Raw genomic sequence first — 19,742 nt, forward strand, 5'->3', positions numbered from 1 at the left:
AGTAACGCTCAGTTTAGTTCCTGTCTCTATGAAGCCCCTTATGAAGCTCACTTTTGAGCGATTTGTTACTGTTTTGTACATGTTGTCATATCAATTATAATTCAAATTGATTTTGTTATATTGATCACAATATTATTGTTGATAATTGTTGACAGGGACAATTTTGATTAATTTTGAACTAGGGCAGGGGCTTTAGAAGTTTACCAAGCTGTAATGACTTACGCTTCTGAGAACCCTGGAAATGTGAAAAGAGTCCATTCAAAATCTAGACCATTTTTTGGAGGGTTGGTGCAATGTTTTAATTTATGACTGACTGGCAAGAAAAAAAATTATGCAATATTTTATTGTGTCCCTTGTAACACGACAATATCACAATGAAGCAGTATCTATTGAGACTATCAGAAAGAGCTTTATTGCCACCAGAGCATGTGAGCGGAGTGGAGCGGAGAGAATCTCCGCTCATCGCTCACGGAACTGTTCACCCCTCCGCTCCCCCGCTCTAAGCTACATCAGACCGCTCCGCTCATTATCGCTCAGCGCTCAACGAGGTTTGTTTCGCGCTCCACTCAAATCGCCCCCCGCTCGCTCCGAAAAAGGAAAAAAAATCTACATGTATATCACTTTTAGCTTAGACCACAGCCTTACCTCCTAAACGACTAATGAGCAACAACAACATTTTTCAAATTGAAATGTTTTATTTCAAATTACAGGCCTATGTAAGAAGTAATATAGCCTAAACAAAAAGTCCTGTAAAATTAAACGAATAAATGGGCCTAATAATATAAATAAAAATTATATAAACAAAAATATACATAGGCCTATACATTTTTTAAAAGTAAATTAACTACAAGGCCAGAATTTTGATAAGTGAACACGATAAAAATTTTTATTGGCTTCCATACACAGAAACTGCTGTAAAATTAAACGAATAAATGGGCCTAATAATATAAATATTATTACGGACGACACAAATTCGGCTAAATAAAACGAACCATTAGGTCTACTTGAATGAAAAAACGAATTTGTTTGAATATTACGCTATATTTAATTTACACTTTGTTACAAGTTACCGTATTCAATTTGCTAACCTTTTGTTGCGTGTTCGCGTAGGTCACGTTCATGTTTTCGAGAGATGTGTCTTTTGAGATTCCAAAATGAATCTTTGCTGACTGAAACGATGTCTCCATATTCGTTTTCTTGTACCACATTATCATTGTTAGTTAGTTTTATATTAATAGTAGCCTACACCTGTATGACTTCTCATTTTCCTTTTTGAAGTAGCCTACTTTTTGAACTCCATTATTGAGCCGAGTTTTGACTGAAAATAGTCTACTGTTGATGACTGTGCAAGACAGATGGATCCTGGTTTAGGTTTGACTGAGCATGCTTCAGACTCGTGGTGTGAACTGAGCGAAATTGGAGCGAAATTGGAGCGGGAAAAAAGGCGACGCTCCGTCCTTTTAAAAATGCCGCTCTGCGCTCTGTCCAAGATCCGCCCGCTCCCGCTCCACTCCGCTCACATGCTCTGATTGCCACACATGTTTGCACACACAAGGAATTCTTTTATTTTTTTGGTGACAGAAGAAGCTTCCAGTACACAGAGACAACAACAGTACAGAGATAGTATACAGAATAAGAAGAAGTAGGGTATTTTCAAATAAATATAAGTGATATTGCATATTGTTGTCATTGCACAGTGGGGAGAGCATTTACTGTTCATGAAGCAGATTGCCTGGGGGAAGAAACTTTTCTTGTGCCTGGCTGTTCTGGTCTTTGCTGTAGTGCCAGACAGCAAAAGTTCAAGAGAAGGTGGTTTGGATGTGAGGGATCCAGAGTGATTTTCTGAACCCTTTTTCTCACTCTGGACGTATATAGTTGTTGGCGGGTGTACAGTTTTCTAGGGTTTATAGAATACTACTTTGCTTCCTGAGAAGTTGACCTAATCCTTGAGGCCGATACATTTATTTTTAAAAGCATCATTATATTTGCATCATCAGTCCATAAGCAGGGGCATGACTTGAGCTAATAATAGTCCCATGTTTTGTTTTTGTTTGTTTTCAATATGGTATTTTGTCATTTTTGAAAGTCTAGTGGCAATTGGGATGATTTAATGTGCAATCTAGAGTACACACATTACCTGTTGAGCTTGTATTTTAAAGCAGAACAACTTAATTATGAACTTTGAGCATTCGGATCATTTCCCCACTTTAATACTTGACAATAATGACAAGGTAAAAAAAATAAAAAATAATAATAGATGTAGAAAGTTAATTTTATAATTGTTTTCAAGTGTCTAGTTGAGTTTTTACTTAACACACACTCATTTAACCTGCTTCCTGTTTAACAGGAAACCTTATGTCCTGTTTTCTATGCACTCTTTTGAGCCCATATTGAAGGGGTGGATTCTTGAATCCACTGCTGCTTCATATCCTTTTGAGTGGTTTGTAATCAAGTTATTAATCAATATTTATCCTTCCTTCCAAATATTAAACGATTTGAATGAAGCTTATGAGATTTAAGTAGAATTACGTCTGTTCACTCTCTCCTTGTTTTTGAGAGAAGCACCCACCCAAAACGTCTAGCTGACAATGAAAGCCGGTCACTGGAGTCACTCAGGCATGTCTCGTATGGGACCAGTTCAAAGTCAAAGCATTAACTTTACTTTTCATCTTCAGTCACTATAAAGAATAAATTATTCTCAAATGTAATTTGAGAATAATGACAAATATTGTCTGAACCTCTTACTAAGAGAAAGTACATCTTAGTATGTTTTGGGAACATTTCCTGATCAGAGCTAGAGCTCGACCAGCTCCAACCTTGAAGAAGCTGTGTGTGTGTGTGTGTGTGTGTGTGTGTGTGTGTGTGTGTGTGTGTGTGTGTGTGTGTGTGTGTGTGTGTGTGTGTGTGTGTGTGTGTGTGTGTGTGTGTGTGTGTGTGTGTGTGTGTGTGTGTGTGTGTTAGTACCCTTTGTTACCTGACGTTCGTGAGGTGAGCAACTGGCACCCAGGGCAGATGAAATGACCACCTGATAGACAAACTGTCTAGAAACTAAGATTCGTGACCTCGGTCACTTTGTGCCTAAACCGGGATCCTGGTTGTCATCCTGATAATCAATGGAAATATGCTTCTGAATTGTGTGTGAAAATTTTGTACGTTACCTATGCCTTAAACAGTCAAAATCATTCAATTATTCATGTGATGGTTGTTTAGTGACCTTATGTGTACCATAAAGGCCTCATTATACTTCTGCGTCGGACCTACGCCGGAGCCTATACGCCGTAGGCAACGTGTTGGTTTTAATTTATACTTCTGCGTTGTTGTCCGCGTTGACGCGCACCTAGGGAGCATGTGAAACCCCGAGGGAGGGGTTCTGGCAGACCAATCACAGCACTTGCGTCCGCGTAGAATTGACGAAACAAACTATTCTTCTGTAAAATATTATTTAATTGATTGCATCTCTGACTCCAGGGGCCCTATTTTAACGATCTAAAACGCAAGTGTCAAGCGCAAAGCGCAAGTAACTTTGTGGGCGGGTCTTGGGCGCTGTTGCTATTTTCCCAGCGGGATAAATTACTCTTGCGCCCGGCGCAAATCTAAAAGGGGTTGGTCTGAAGTAGCTTCATTATTCATAGGTGTGGTTTGGGCGTAACGTGAAATAAACCAATCAGGGCGTCATCTCACATTCCCTTTAAGAGCAGACGTGCTTGTTCTAAAGCGGATTCCTATTATAACGGCGGATTTGCCAGGCGCGCGCCAGCAGCGGTTCACAGCCAAGGAGAGCAACGTTCTTGTCAGGGCCGTAAAACACAGAGAAGTGACATTGGGGATGGAGAAACACACCCAAATTAACTTCGGTTAAACAGGCGTATGATAATTTGGGTAAATGTGTAAGCTATATGTATGCTTTTATAATAAATTGTCTATCTATCTATCTATCTATCTATCTATCTATCTATCTATCTATCTATCTATCTATCTATCTATCGTAATAATGTATGATTTGCAAAAATGAAAACTGCTGCTTAGATGAGAGAATCAAAGTGTATGCGCGTTGTGCACACGCTACATTGATTATGGCCAAGCATGCGCCCTTAAAATAGCATAATGAACAACGTGCAACGCGCCACTGACTTTAGACTAGGTTGTTTCTGGTTAGTGGCGCAATTGTTTTATGGAACAGCAAAATAGCAAAAGGGATTGTTTGCGCCGGAACACACCTCCTTTTTTGCGCTGAACCTCCCAGGGAGCACAAGTTCATTCCCTAGTTTAGCGACGTGCTTCTGTGGAGGGAAAAGCGCGCTTTGCGCGGGTGCAAAATAGGAATGATACATGCGTCGGTGTACAAAGTCAATTGCGCAGGGTGCAAGATAGGGCCCCAGGTCTTCATTCATCATATCTGGTCCCTTAACTGTAAATTTCCCTACAGTATCAATGCACTACAACATTATATTGCACCAAGTAAACTAATTAAGAGTCAGCCAACATTTTACAAATGTACCAGCCTTGAGAGCAAATTTAGTATATGAAGTATATCCATATGTTTTAAATGGGCCATGATGTTGGCAGAATAGTCACACCCCTGCATGACACTGAAGCACACACCCACTTATCTCTGATCAGCATTAAGATCATTTGTGAAATTGTTCAAAACGGGGTTTCAGGAGTTGCTGTTCATCTAAACTCTACAGCTATGGACTCAAGAACGGTGTTTGTCTTATTATGGACGTTGCTGTCATCCACCTCCACTGGAATCAAACTAGATGGAAATGGTTATGTTGACATTACCATTGCGATCAGTTCAAGAGTACCACAGGATAACACGCTCATTGATAAAATCAAGGTGAATATATAGTTTATTTGTCTATTTAAAAAAGAATGCATTCATGGTTTTAGTGCCTTTAGTGAAAGATAATATTGTTTGCAGTTTTTAAAGAAACATTTAGAAAGAAATATATAATCAAGCTTCATTAACAGTATTTGAATAAACAAATTAACGTATAATTACTTTTTATAAATACTGTACACACATTTTGAGTTTTTCTCATTTTTCCTTCTGACAGGACATGGTCACTGAAGGGTCGTTTCATCTTCATCAAGCATTGGATAAAAAGGTCTATTTCAAAGAAGCTACAATACTAGTTCCACCCCACTGGAATAGTAAGGAGTTTACCAGAGCAAGAACAGAGTCCTATGAAAAGGCACAGAAAATTATGCCATTTTTATTTCGTGTCAAATATGAATCAATTCGATCATTTCATTAACATACTGCTGACGCAATTTCTATGTGAAATGCAGGCAAAAATAATAACTGACAATGCTAAATATGGTGATGAACCCTATACTCATCAGTATGGTGAATGTGGAGCTGAGGGTCAGTACATTCATTTCACCCCAAACTTTCTCAGAGACGACACACTCATTAAGTCTTATGGGTCAAGAGGTGAATGTCATTTGTTATCCTTCAACATTTATCCAGGTTAATGCAGTAATCTGTTTGTTGTATTAACAAGAATGTTTGTTTGTTTGTTTGCAGGAAGGGTCTTGGTTCATGAATGGGCTCATCTGAGATGGGGCGTGTTTGGTGAATACAGTGAAACAAAGCCATTCTACTACTCAAATGGCCGTATTGAAGCTACAAGGTCATAAAACTTTAACAAAAAGAAAGTATATTATTAAAATCTCCTCAGAAATTATTTCAACCATTGATTTCCTGCTTATCTTTAGGTGTAGCAACAACATTGAAGGTCAGTTGTATGATGAATCACTTCAACAGTGCCACATTGATCCAGAAACTTTACTACCGACTAAGGGGTGCAAGTTTTTTCCTAACAAATATTTTTTTTAAAACAACTCCATAATGTTCATGCCAAGCCTGGATTCTGTACAGATTTGACATGTTTCCAGACATGCAAAATTTATCTTTGGTCATTTGCAGTGCATTGCATGCAAACATATGGAATGAAGTAATTATTCAAAATATTTGGTTTCAGGTGATCTCATTTTGTCGTGAAAACGAGCAAAATTATGAAGCCCCAAACTTGCAAAATAAAAAATGTGGCAACAAAGTAACAATAGTTATATATTACTCAGTAGAGAATAGGAACACTATATATATATATATATATATATATATATATATATATTAACATATTATGATTTACTGTATGTCTGATATATCAGTTAAGATTTATCTTTTTTAACCTTTTTTTAATCATGAAGTGTTTCACCACCTTCCACTTGACAAGTCATGTTTGATGTCATTGAGAGCTGCTCAATATATTTCCTGAGACCCTGTGAGAGAGCTAATAAGACATCATGTAATGTACATTAGATATAAACACATCACTATGCCTTACAGCATCTTAACACTGTCATGTCTGAGGAGCTCTATGGGTTTGTAGGAATTTTCCTGTATGGCTTTATGGATGGGCTGATTGTGGCATTTGAAAAATCATAAGGGCCCTTTGGGTTCAGTCATGGCATTGTTTATGAGGATTTTATAGTGTCATTAGATCTCATTGTGATCATTCAACTGTTATCGTGCTTTCTTTTTGTGGTAATTATATGGCAACTATTCAGTCATATAGTTATATATGCAATGATGCTGTACAAGGAAAAATCATAGTCTAAATTAAAATGCAACTACTGGAAAATGAAAATAGATTTAGACACAATAAACCTCATGGTAGTATAACACAAGTTATGTAAAGGAAACATGATGAAGTCAGTGTGCACCATGGGCCTCATTTATAAAACATGTGTCCTATATGAGTGCGTGTACGCTAAAATCCAAGCCAACGTTCATATTTATAAAATCAGTCTTAACGTGCAAATGTACTTAGTGTAACCAGTCCTACTCCCCTCTAGAGCGCCTCTAGAAGCCAGGGTAGTGAGGTATACACACATGCAGCTCTTACTGGCCTGTTACACTCACCCTACAGTTTTTTGTGTGTACGGTCGGTCTCTGAATCACACGTATGCACATTTGAGAAAATATCAAATGTAGGACGGTTTCTACACAAAGTAGAATGTCCAAAATATTTAAAATCACAGATAACTATTATAGTATTATTATATACTTTCATGCCATATGTATCAAATTGTTATATGAATACATTTAACTTCTTATTATATATAGCCTATATTTCATTTACATGTATATATGTTTTTGAAAGAAGTCTCTTATGCTCACCAAGGCTGCATTTATACAAAACTACAGTAATATTGTTAAATATTATCACAACTTAAAATAACCGTATTCTATTTTACTATATATATTTTCAGTCACATAATCCTTCAGAAATCATTCTAATAAGCTAATTTGTCAATGTTGAAAACAGTTGTAGTTTAACATTTTTCAAGGATTCTTTAAAGAATACTGAGGTTTTAAAGAACAGCATTTATTTGAAATATATTCATGGATTTCATCAGGTCCCTTTCCACAGGTGTATTAATCAAGCACAATGCAGTCTGCATTCATAATCTAGGTGCTTGATTTTATACACCTGTGGAAAGGGACCTGATGAAACCCATGAATATATATATATATACGGTATGTAAAGTTAATTCTTACAGTGAAGAAGTTTCTGTCACTTTTCAAACTATTAAGCCACATTCAACTTGATGCTAACTCATTTCTGATGCTGTTGAGCCATAATTACTCAACAAAGTTTAAGAAACGTTGCAAGAGGGTTAAACTGATAAGGGCCTATTCTATTGCCACACTTTTTGTGGCAATCACAAAGCATGGAAGCATACCACGACTACTTCTAAACCTATTATTGTGATTTTTTTCTTGCCCGTCGTCACATCTTGGCTTTTCTCACACTATAGGAACAAAACTTTTAAATCTATGATTTTTTTTAATCAATATGTTTGTGGTCTCTTACATTTTGAAAATCTGATAAGATTTTAAAAGTCTTTTAGTGTGGGCCAGCCTTAAGCTGGGACTCCAGAGATTTATAGCGCACAAATACAACATTTAGAATATAAGTTTTCTGAGATTTAGAAAACAATCTAAGCTATAAATAAAGTCTTGTTTTACAGACAAGAAAACCCCCAAAACAAGATAAACAAGATATCTAGATAAACAGTTAAAACAAGATATCGTACACTTTTAAATCCTCCAAATCTTCTGAACCAAATTTGCTCAATCCTGCTCTTGGAGATCTACTTGTCTCTGGGTTCTCGGTTCTCTGTTGTGTTAGCAATGTAACAACTCACCCTGTTCACATATGCATAGCCCTTTGGAATGATGTGTGTCTGGAAGAATGTGGATTTGCCCACTGAAAAAAACAAAAACAAAAAAAAACAAGGGTTATCATAAAAATGGGTCATCTGTAAGGAGTAAGAGGAAAAAACAAACACTGAAAAAAGGCTCACATCCAGGGAATCCCAGTGGCGGTTCTAGAGGTGGGGCCGGGGGGGCCGGTGCCCCCGTGTCACCAAGCTTGGCCCCCCCTCTGGCCCCCCTAAATTTGGAATCGTAAAATCACACCAAACAACTGCGCATTTTATCAGTTGCGGTGCCTTCATCTAGGCTACACTGCAGCACGACGTATATTCACATCAAATGTTAACGCAGAGGAACGGGACACTGCAGTTCACAAAAGTTCATTATTTGCATGTGCTTTAAAGCCTTGCCGGTTAAACATGTCATTCGCTGCTGATGCGCTGTTCAAATATGCGTACACTCGACGCGCACATGCACTAAAAGCCTGTTACTGGACTAAGTTATCTTTTGAGTCTTATATTGCGCTAATACTGTCCAATACAGACAATGTTTACATAAACAAAGTTGGTTATGTCTAAAGTGAAAGCAAACAGAGAAAATTAATTAAAATCTGCTTGTCATATGCGTGTATATTAGACGCGTCGCGTGCAGTTCTTAAAGAGACAGTAGCCCTAATAATAAACATGCTGCCGCTTGTCCTTAAAGAGATAGTTCACCCAAAACCAAACAGTTGCTGGTCCCCATTGACTTCCATACATAGTAGGAAAAAAATATCCTATGGAAGTCACAGGGGTACATCAACTGTTTGGTTACTCACATTCTTTCAAATAACGTTTATTTTCAACAGAAGAAAGAAACTTTTTCAGGTTTAAAACAACTTAAGAGAGTAAATTATGACTTTTTGGGGGGAGAACTATCCCTTTAATGTTAATAAAATAACAAAACACACAGAGGAAATCATTCACTGCTCTTGACTGAGAACTTTAAGTCTGTTGTGTTTTATTTTCATATGTGTTCATTTAATTACTTTCTTCAATTCTACTGTTAAATACACCTATAGCTGAAAAAATAAAGCACTGTTTATTTCATTTGTATATTAAGTTGTGTATGTGTAATATGTATCTCTGTTCTTAATTTTTATAACAAAGAAAATAGTGACAAAGATTTTTATTTTCGCCACTTTGGCCTAAATGTCTGCCATTCTTTTTTATTTTATATTTTGTTACCTATATTTTGTTACCTATAAGGCTTTGCTTTTAAAATAGGGACATTAGTTTGGCTGTAATGCTCAGTCACATGCAAAATAGTAAAACCAACATGAAATAAGAATCGTGATAAAATCGTGATTTTCCTGAAAAAAAAAAAAATTGTGATATGATATTATTGCCAAATCACCCACCCCAGGGGTATAAAAGTGCCTAGATGTGCTTAGATGCTAAAAATTTGTTATTATTGATCATTATATCACTCTACAATTAAACATAATGAAACATTCATTTGAATTGAAATTGTTTTATTAGCTTTTTCTAGAGATTGCAGTCATACATGACATGGTGAAAAATGACTTGAAATAATACTGAAAATAGGTTAAGATGAATGTTAAAGGTGTGCCCCCTAAAAGCACAAGTGGCCCCTGCCTGGCCCCCCCAGTTACTGTGGTCTAGAACCGCCACTGCCCACTGCTACAATGACTTCCAGTTTGGTAGATGTGAGGGATGTATCAGGAGGATTGTAAAGATGCATTTTGGAGTCTAATTTCCTCTGGACAATGATAAAAAAAACACAAAACATTATTACAGATATTTAGTACAGTAATGTCCAAAAAGTTTGGGTATTTAAATATTTTTAAAACAGATGTGTTAAAAACAACACAACCTGTGTTATATCTTAACACACCTGTGTGTCTAGTTAAGGACAACACATTTTGTGTTACTTTTAACTCAACCAGTGTGTTATTGTTCTTAACACAGGGAGTGTGTTAAAATAATTAACACGCTAATGTGTCATAAATCACACAATTTGTGTCATAGATGTGCTATTTTTGACCAGTTAAAATGAACACAAAACAAACAAAAAAAGCATTTTAAGAAATATATTTATTAAGTCTTAACTGCTACATTTTATTTATTGCGAAAATGTCAAAACCGGTACCAAAAGTCGTTCACATGACGATGTGTTGCAGTCACAGTACTCTCTTTCAGTATATAATAGTTTTGAATGAGGTATAGAGCAGAATTTAAGTTATTAATCCATGAAAATGTTCATTTTCTCTGTGTGAAGGCGCGCGCGCTGTCGTAACGCTTCTTGAGGGCGCAATTTTTGAATTTGAATTCATCATCACGAGCGCGGGATTTGACAGTTACGGACTGCGCTGCTGTGATAGCCTGTGAAATGAAGATGAAGATCACTCACTGGATAAAGGGCTGAATTTGGATCTCTTTCTTGCAAACGTATGGATTCTAAAGATTTGGATTATATCAAGCTAATAAAATTGATGACTTTTGTGAATTTATGTTGGGTTTTGGTGTATTATTGTTTTATTGGAGAAAACGCATTTTGTGTCTCACTGTAAATAAACTAGCTGCTAAATATTACAAAATGGTTAAACGATTAAATAAGGTATTTTTAAGGTTTTATTCTTGTGTATTTTTTTTTGTGTATTCTTGTTTAACTGCATGTAAGTTAGACTAATCCTCCGAAACGAGTTTCCAGCAGAAAGCACGAACAGAGCGAAATGTTATTAGCCTATTTCTTGAGTAAACTGCATTTAATAAATGCGACTGAAAACGTAGGCTAATTGATAAGACATTTGAATGCAACAGAGTCAAAACATTAATGCCACGATTTTAATATGCATAAATAAGAATACGTTCAAATATGTAGGCCTACGTCGGTAGAGTTGTTCATACGTAAATAATTTACGTTTTTGTGCTTTTAATACGTAAATATTTTACGTTTTAGTGCTGTAAATACGTCAGTATTATACGTTTCTGTGTGTATATAACGTAAGTAAATGTAGTTATGGTAGAATTACACTTTACATAAAAATACACACGTATTCTCATGAGATCACGTTGCAATTTACCATCACTTTCGGTTGAATTCCCTTTTTTGTTATCCTACTAAAACGGAGCAAGAAAAACACTACCATGCCCTCTTGTGGCCAAACCAGAGAAAAGCTATTACACGTGATTTACATTTACAGTAATATAATTTATTGTAAAATGTGCACAGTAACTCTTAGTAACAGTAACAAATTCAATCAAATTCGGTTCAAAGGAGCCGTTCTATTGGCTGGTGCCTAGCAAATGAAATGGGACTTCTATTGTACATGATGATGAAACGAAACCCGCGTCCTCGGAACTCTATGATATTTATAACGAATTGGGTGTTTTTTTTTACATTTTTATAACTGTTGGTCCATTAAGCCTCATTAAGGGTTTTCTTGGTTTTCTATGCGTTCATATTCTGTGCTCGATTGCTTTTCTGTATGCTTTATTTGTATGGTGTTTACTGAGTTTAATAATATAATTGATTTATTTTAATATCAGTCTTATGCATTAAGCCATGTTAGCGTTTCAGAGCGTCCCCCAGGACTCGGGTTTCGTGACATCATCGCGTACAATAGAAGTCCCATTTCATTGGCTAGGCGCCAACCAATAGAATGGCTCCTTTGAACGCCCCGTCCCCCCCCCCCACTCCCGCCCCCTTTCTCTCTCTCCGCCACTGAGTTACAAGTGCACAAGTTAGTTTGGCACCTAATATATCGCGAAAAGAGTAGCAAAAGTCAAGGTGTGAAATTTGAAATTGCATTGACAGATTTGAGAAGTTGCAAGTGCCTAATTGAGGTTGTACTGCGAATGTGAATGTATATTAAATGCAAATATATATTATAAGTTTGTGTCTGTTATTGTATTTCTGTGAATGGCATTTTACTCATTACACATACAAGTACGAATATTTATTGTACAAGTTCTCAAATTCACCTCTACGTGCTCTCGAGTTTTGCTACTCTTTTACCTTCATACGTTTTCGACTACCTCTGGAAGTGGTCGAAAGTGGACAAGCTCAAAACGTTTTAGACCCTGTTTACACCTCTATTTAGCGCCATCCACTTGTGATCTGATCTACCAAAATGCATCTTAAGAGAAATACATCTACTACACAATTTTCAAATGCTGCCATTCAAAGGTTTGGGGTCAGTAAGGTAATAAATTAATAATTGTATTTAGCAAGGATGCAATAATTGATCAAATTGTAAAGACATTTATAATATTACAAAATATTTCTATTCCAAATAAATGGTGTTTTTTTGTTGTTGTTTTTTACTTTTTTTATTCCTGAAAAAATTGTATCACGGTTTCCACAAAGCTTCCACAACTTTTTCAACATTGATAATAATAAGTAAAAAAAAAGTTTCTTGAGCAGCAACTCAGCATATTAGAATGATTTCTGAAGGATCATGTGACACTGAAGACTGGAGTAATGATGCTGAAAATTCAGCTTTGAAAATGGTTCTTTTAAATGATAATAATCATTCACAATATTACTGTTTTGACTGTATTTTTGATCAAATAAATGCAGCCTTGGTGAGCATGAGATTTCTTTCATAAACACTAAAATAATTTGTTACATTTATATAGCGCTTTTCTGGGTGCTCAAAGCGCTTTACGTAGAATGGGGGAATCTCCTCAACCACCACCATTGTGCAGCACTACCTGGATGATGCGATTGCAACCATATTGCGCCAGAATGCCCACCACACACCAGCTTATTGGTGGAGAGGAGACAGAGTTATGAAGCCAATGAGTATATATGGGGATTCCATGATGATGGACAGAGGCCACTGGGCAAATTTGGACAGGATGCCAGGGTTAAACCCCTACTCTTTTTCGAAGGACAATCTGGGATTTTTAATGATCAGAGAGTCAGGACCTCGGTTTAACCTCTCATCCAAAGGACGGTAGTAGTTATAACCCTACACCATGTGTCAAAATGATTGATGGCTTCCGGTTGTCATTGACCTTCCGGTTGACCTTCCGGTTGACCTTCCGGTCCCTATTGTTATGGATTGACCTATTGACCCTTCCTATCCGTCGATCATGTGGTTTTGACAGTTAGTTTTGACCTATTGCCCCTTCCTATCCCTTCGATCATGTGTTTTGACAGGTTGACCTTCCGGTATCTATCCGGCATATGTTGTTATGGTTTGCCGTATTGACCTAGCTATTCTTTAATCATGTGGTTTTGACAGAAAGTTTTGCCCTATTTGAACCTTTTTAGCCCTAGATCATGTGATTTTGACAGAAGCTTTTGCCATTTAACCTTTTTAACCCTAGATCATGTGTATGACAGAAAGTTTGAAGGCGCTGTTAGGATATGTGTCAGCATCTCCTCCGCATTCCAGAGCACATTGTGAGCCCCTTTGGAAAAGTGAGATGAAAAAGACTGTTTTTCCTGAATACCTCACCAGCCAGAGTAGTGTGTGTGTGTGTGTGTGTGTGTGTGTGTGTGTGTGTGTGTGTGTGTGTGTGTGTGTGTGTGTGTGTGTGTGTGTGTGTTTGCGCGCGCGTCCTCTGACATGATCCCCTCCACATTCCTGAGGTAACAGTGAAAGTGAGAAAAAGAGAGTTGCCCTAATCATGTTTTATATTTCACACAAATAATATACAATAATATCTTACTAAAAATCTACTGAAACCATTTAATTCAGTTTTAGATAAACAAAACAATAAAAATCATATTACATAAAACATCCCGTTCTTTATAAGTGTATAAAATAAAATGGTTATCTTGGTAATTTAACTAAAGTTGAAAACCATTCAGTTCTTTATAAAAGTATAAAATGAAATGCTTATAAAATAAATATCTTATTGATCCAATTGTTTTAGATAAACAAAAGAATAAAAATTATATTACATAAAACATTCCGTTCTTTATAAATTAAAATAATTATATTGCTAATTTAACTAAAGTTGAAAAACATTCTGTTCTTTAAAAGTATATAAATAAATTGCTTATAATATAATATAAAATCACAGAGTGGTTCTCTCTCTCCTCTCTCTCTCTCTCTCTCTCTCTCTCTCTCTCTCTCTCTCTCTCTCTCTCTCTCTCTCTCTCTCTCTCTCTCTCTCTCTCTCTCTCTCTCTCTCTCTCTCTCTCTCTCTCTCTCTCTCTCGTCTCTCTCTCTCTCTCTCCTCTCTCTCTCTCTCTCTCTCTCTCTCTCTCTCTCTCTCTCTCTCTCTCTCAGCTCCGTCTATCGTTCTCTGACTCAGAGGGGCCTCTGTTTAAATTAAATCTTTAAAGTTTGAATACATACGCATCTTCTATTTATCTTTTAGAAGATTACTGTAATGATTTTGTTTAACGGTAACCTAAAGTATCATTGTTATTAAACAATGTCTGTTCAAAAACTTTAGATGGTTGAAAAACTGTACTTAGTCAATCATAATTTTTTGTCCATGCGGGGGTTTCAATTTTTATGTTGGGGGCTTTCCATAGAATCCATAGAATATTGCATATTCTATCCCGTAAACCTAAACACGACCATCGCAGAAAACTATAAAATAAATAATTTAATATCATTTCTAAGCTGTGTTGTGTGCGCACACACGCGGTTCAAAAAAATCTCTATTTTAAATTAAATTATTAATAAATATATAACCAATGAATAATAACATGTTACTAAAATGTATTTAAAAAATGTAAACAAAGTTTTAGCTAAATAAATATATAAATAAAAACACCTTACATTTCCAGAGAGGCGAAGTAGTTCTTTATGCAACGATAAAAAACAATCCAAAAAGCAAATAGTTGACCAGATGAGCCTCGGGGGGACAATGTCACAGTAAATCTAGTCTGCGTTCCAGAGTACATCCAGAGTTTTATACTAAATTCATTTAAAAGCATAACCTTATAAATTAGATATTTTAAAATTAAAAGACTGTTTAAATCAAATCTTTAAGTTTTATTAAAATCATATCTTCTATTTATCTTCTTAGAAGACTTATGTTTTTTTTTTTGTTTTTTTTTACTAAACAGCGTCTGTTCAAAAACTTTAGATTTAAATAAAAGCAAAAATTATGCTTAGATCTTATTTATACAAAAATATTTCAAACAGTATTTTTGTCCATACAACATGAAACATGTTGTCAAAGTTTGTCACAATGTTTTTGTTGTTGTTGTTGTTGTTGTTATGTTGTTTTTAAGAAATCCGAGGACTCCACGTTACTCTTATTTAGACTAAGTTTGTATCATTTGGAAAATCACCACACAATTTCAGAAATGCGATGATGTGTGATAAGTAAAGTTTGTCTTGAGCGAATATTTAATTTGACTCGTCTTGATTCAAAGCATGATCTTACTGGTAGCTATGATCTATTACACGTATAAGATCATTTTTACTTGTATCTCCCGAACTATCCTTAATCAGTGTGGAAACACACAAGGTGAAACCCTTTACTGAGAATATACTATCGGTTATCTACTCAAAATATATGTAGAAGTTTAAATCCGGTGTTTAAAATCTGTCTGGTGGCCGCATGAACAGACTTTGGGTAGAGCTATAGCAGGAAGCATCCCCTTTGACCTCCTCAGTTGTGGAGTTTTTTTATATTTTTTTATTAAAGACCCTACTACAAGTTAGTTCTCCCAAAAGAATTTCTCCCATCTAGCGGTGAAATTGTATTCTGCATTTAAACAAATAGTGCTCTCTAGCGCCTCGCTTTTTGCAACTGCGTGTTGCAACTGCGGTAGCCGTTATGTGTCAAGAATCTATGACAACATGTCTTCCAATAGCACTTCATCGAGTTTAATTGTACATGTTCTACTGTTATGCTGCCAATATAATGATTTACACAAGCAAGCAATGAAAAAAAGCTTGTAATTCAGACCGTAACTTTGACTCACCCGTCGAGAAGAAAGCAGACAACTTCCCTTTCAAAGTCTTTCTCCTTCATTAGCTCTTTCCACCTGGGAGAAGCTATCCCGATATTTATTTACATACCGATAAATACAATTTTTGCTTTTTGGCCACGAGGATTCCTTCTCCTGTGGCTCGGCATAAGTATGATCCAGCATTATATTGTACCGTGCAGTGCAGCCTTTTCAAATTTGCCGGGGGCAGTATCAATGCCTCTCATATGGTCTAGCGGTTAGGATTCCTGGTTTTCACCCAGGTGGCCCGGGTTCGACTCCCGGTATGGGAAGACAATTTTTTTATATTGCCAACAAAATTCAAGTTATTCAAGTTCATCAATAATAATTTTTAGTCATTCATAGTCTTAGAGGCCTACACGAACTGCAGAAACAAGAAGAAGATATGTAAAAACTCATAAATGCTGTTTCAGTACTGAATCATTTTCACAAATACAATTATATTGAATTCAGAAAATTTCACTATGGAATATTTACTTTATCTATCATAATTTCAATTTAGTATGTCATCATTTAAATTTTTCATCTCATAATTATGGCGCATAGTCATAATTTAAATTTCAACTTTTTTAAGTCATAATTATTACTTAATTCAGAATTACAATTTTTGTCAATTACGCCTTTTTTTCTTTTTTTTTATGTAATACTTAAAACGTTTTTTAAGTCATGTGCTGCTGACTATAGTAGTGTTGCACCTGCATGTCCACTAACTCGCTTGTGAGAGTCAGACTGTGTAAAGTAAACTCTCATTAGTGTTAGTAGAGTATTAGTGGACTGGTAGGGTTAGAATAAGTTGAGATATAGTTGAGTTACTTATAGTCAGTACTAGAATATCTGTTGGGGAGCATCACAATAAAGAGTTAGCAGATATTGAGCACAGTCTATTTTTTCAGATATTTAAATGACAAAATAAAATGTTTCAACCGATTGAATCTAGGCCTTCAGAAGTCATAACTTCAGGGGTAGGCCAGTTGGCGAAAACACTGCGTGTGTAAAAATCAAATACTGTATTACACTTTTCAAAGGATAATCTAGCTAGAATAAAAAGTTAAGTGTCACAAAGTCTGACACAAGGCCATTAGCTGGTTCTTTTTGTTTTATAAATGTATTTTGCTTATTTCTACAAACATCAACCTAATATATATGGACTTACATGATTAAACAAGATAATCATGCTACCCAATACGTCTGACACAACATTTGTAAGAAAAAATTGTGAAATACAATCAAAAATACAAAATTAAAATATTGAAAAAATTTTGACAGTCCTACATAAATGCATGTTGATTACTAAGCTTCAGACGTAGCGCAACCACGCAATGTTAGATTTCTCTAACACTGCGATGTCTCACTCACAACGCACAACATTGTAAATAAAATAAAATATTATGGAAGTCATTTCCAAACTGTAATTGTAATTCTACCATATTTTATTAATATTATGTTGATTTAAAGTTTTTGTTTGTTTGTTATTAACTAATACCTTCATCTTTTAACTAACATCCAGCACAAAATTAAAGAGATGTATGAGCTGAGGGTGTTCTCTGACCCCAAATAAACAGATAATGGAATGTTCACAATATACAGTTAGATATCTCCTACTTAGTATCTTTGGGTGTATCTTTGGGTGTATTTTTAGACACCAGAGTGATGCAAAGTTCCACACCCTATGGACCAACTTTTTAAAAAACAAAAAATACCCATACATAAATATATATAACATACACCAATCATTTCTTAACCAAGCAACTGTTTCTTAAATTATCAGACACTCACCGCACCGATGTTAACATCACCATATATTGTTTTTTCTACCATGATTGTAGCAACTATTGTCCCACCATTCATCTGGTCAATTGTTAAGTTAAGCCGATTAGGGTTCTGAATTAATGGCCGTCCGAATGATGTAGAATTATTATTATTAGTATTATTATGCTGTCGTTGTGGAAGGTTGTTAGGCTGTTGATTTGTCATGTTTCCAGAATGTGTTTGAACGCTCAGCGTTTTGTCACCATCTGTTAAAAAAATTTACAATTAATTACACAACCAAAACCATGCAAACATTATAGTTATTGAAGATTGAGAAACATACTGACTACTAACAAAGTAAATTATAAATCTTTTCCTACGTTTGATATTCTTTTTTCTGATTTTTTTCACTATGGACTTGATCCTTTTTAATGCTGTTTTCTCTCCATATTTATTCTGTAGTTCCTCTACTGTGTCTTCCAACCTCCCTGACTGTTGTTCTTCTCCAGCTGTGTTAACCAAAGACAAACAGTTAGAAGAATAAAATGTATGTACAATAGCAAAAATCATTTTGGTCATTAGTTGTTAGGGTTAGATACACCTGCAGACACATTCATACACCAGTTCAAAGTCAATGAACCGGCTGATGCTGCAGGTGTTAGAGCACATGATGGACAGTGAACAGACGCACAGCAGGTTAAACCAGAGTTAAAACAATAGTCTATGTTAGGACAATAACAATAATAGTCTATGTTAGGACAATAGTATGTTCACAGGAGCCACTGAGAGCGAGTTCCAGCTGATAATGGTCATAAAGTGCGAAATAATGTGCAAGAATATAAACTAAACATTTCATATTTGACAGCTGTTTTGAGAAATGTTAAACAACGACAAAAATAATCAGGCAAACTAATCAACTTTTTTCCTAATTTCACCATTTTGAACTTAAAATAGGCCTAGATAATACATGTGATTTAATGTGATAGGAGAAGAAACAAATAACAGCCATTTTCATCATATTAGGCATAAGATTAATAATGAATCTGTAGTAATGAACCTTCAGTAAATTAAGACTAGACAAAGTTCCTTTTTAACTCTTATGGTGAACAATTCACCCATGTTTAATCAGATTTTGTCACTGGATTGAGTGAAAATAATAAACTTCTCCTTTGTTTTTATTCATCAAGTTAAATGTAAAACCTGTTGTTACTTGGATGATAAATATCTTCGTTTTATGATAGGAAAGTACGGACAGCGCCTTTGACCAAGCCTCTACATATGGGGCACTTGCTCAGAGAAGGCGCACATTCTTTGCACACAACAAGGTGACCACAGGGGATGAAGACAATGTTCACTTCCTTATCCATGCAAACTTTGCATGTGCGCTCCTCTTGAAGTCTTCTTAACTGTTCCTCCATAGACAAGTCTGAAAGATCTTGACTCGGGGATGCTGCTTCATTTGTCTGGGCCGTCAGGCCACACTCAAATTCCATCTCTAAAGCAGACTTCACCACAGGATTGTTCTCTTGTTCTCTCACAAATTCTCTTGAGTCGCTGTCTCCATTAGTCAATAGCTGTTCAAATAGTCTTGGAAATCTCGCTTGAATCTGATGAACAAACTCTTGGCCCTTTTCTTGCAAGAGGTATTCACATCTTGGAAACCACTTGGCATGTTCTACCCATGGATCATCACCAGACTCCCAACATCTGAGTCCACCATCGCAACAAAAGCACTTCACGTCATCATTACGACCAACATAGTAAAAACCAGCCATAGCCAATTGGTCTGGTCGAACAGTTATTCTTGAGGGCCAGTAGACAAATG

At 35.9% G+C, this 19,742-nt stretch overlaps 2 protein-coding genes and 1 long non-coding RNA gene across 3 annotated transcripts in view; 2 read left to right on the forward strand and 1 right to left on the reverse strand.

Annotated features, from left to right (window-relative positions):
• The window catches only part of LOC309507064 (calcium-activated chloride channel regulator 3A-1-like), a 65,616-nt gene that overhangs the window by 8,964 nt on the left and 36,910 nt on the right, over positions 1-19,742 (forward strand). The gene's annotated exons all lie outside the window — the stretch shown is intronic.
• LOC309507116 (calcium-activated chloride channel regulator family member 3-like) lies at positions 4,641-6,075 on the forward strand. Its single transcript, XM_082181252.1, has 5 exons — positions 4,641-4,840; positions 5,061-5,198; positions 5,296-5,440; positions 5,534-5,639; positions 5,725-6,075. The coding sequence occupies exons 1-5, from the start codon at positions 4,691-4,693 to the stop codon at positions 5,843-5,845; spliced, it is 660 nt and encodes a 219-aa protein (XP_082037378.1). The 5' UTR covers positions 4,641-4,690; the 3' UTR covers positions 5,846-6,075.
• LOC309507148 lies at positions 15,862-18,168 on the reverse strand. The gene is made up of 2 exons (XR_014209046.1): positions 17,945-18,168; positions 15,862-16,532 (listed from the first exon to the last, which is right to left on the reverse strand). It is a non-coding gene; the product is annotated as an uncharacterized lncRNA (long non-coding RNA).

The sequence above is a fragment of the Leuciscus leuciscus genome (assembly GCF_965113295.1).
Source record: "Leuciscus leuciscus genome assembly, chromosome: 9".
Taxonomy (NCBI): Eukaryota; Metazoa; Chordata; class Actinopteri; order Cypriniformes; family Leuciscidae; genus Leuciscus; species Leuciscus leuciscus.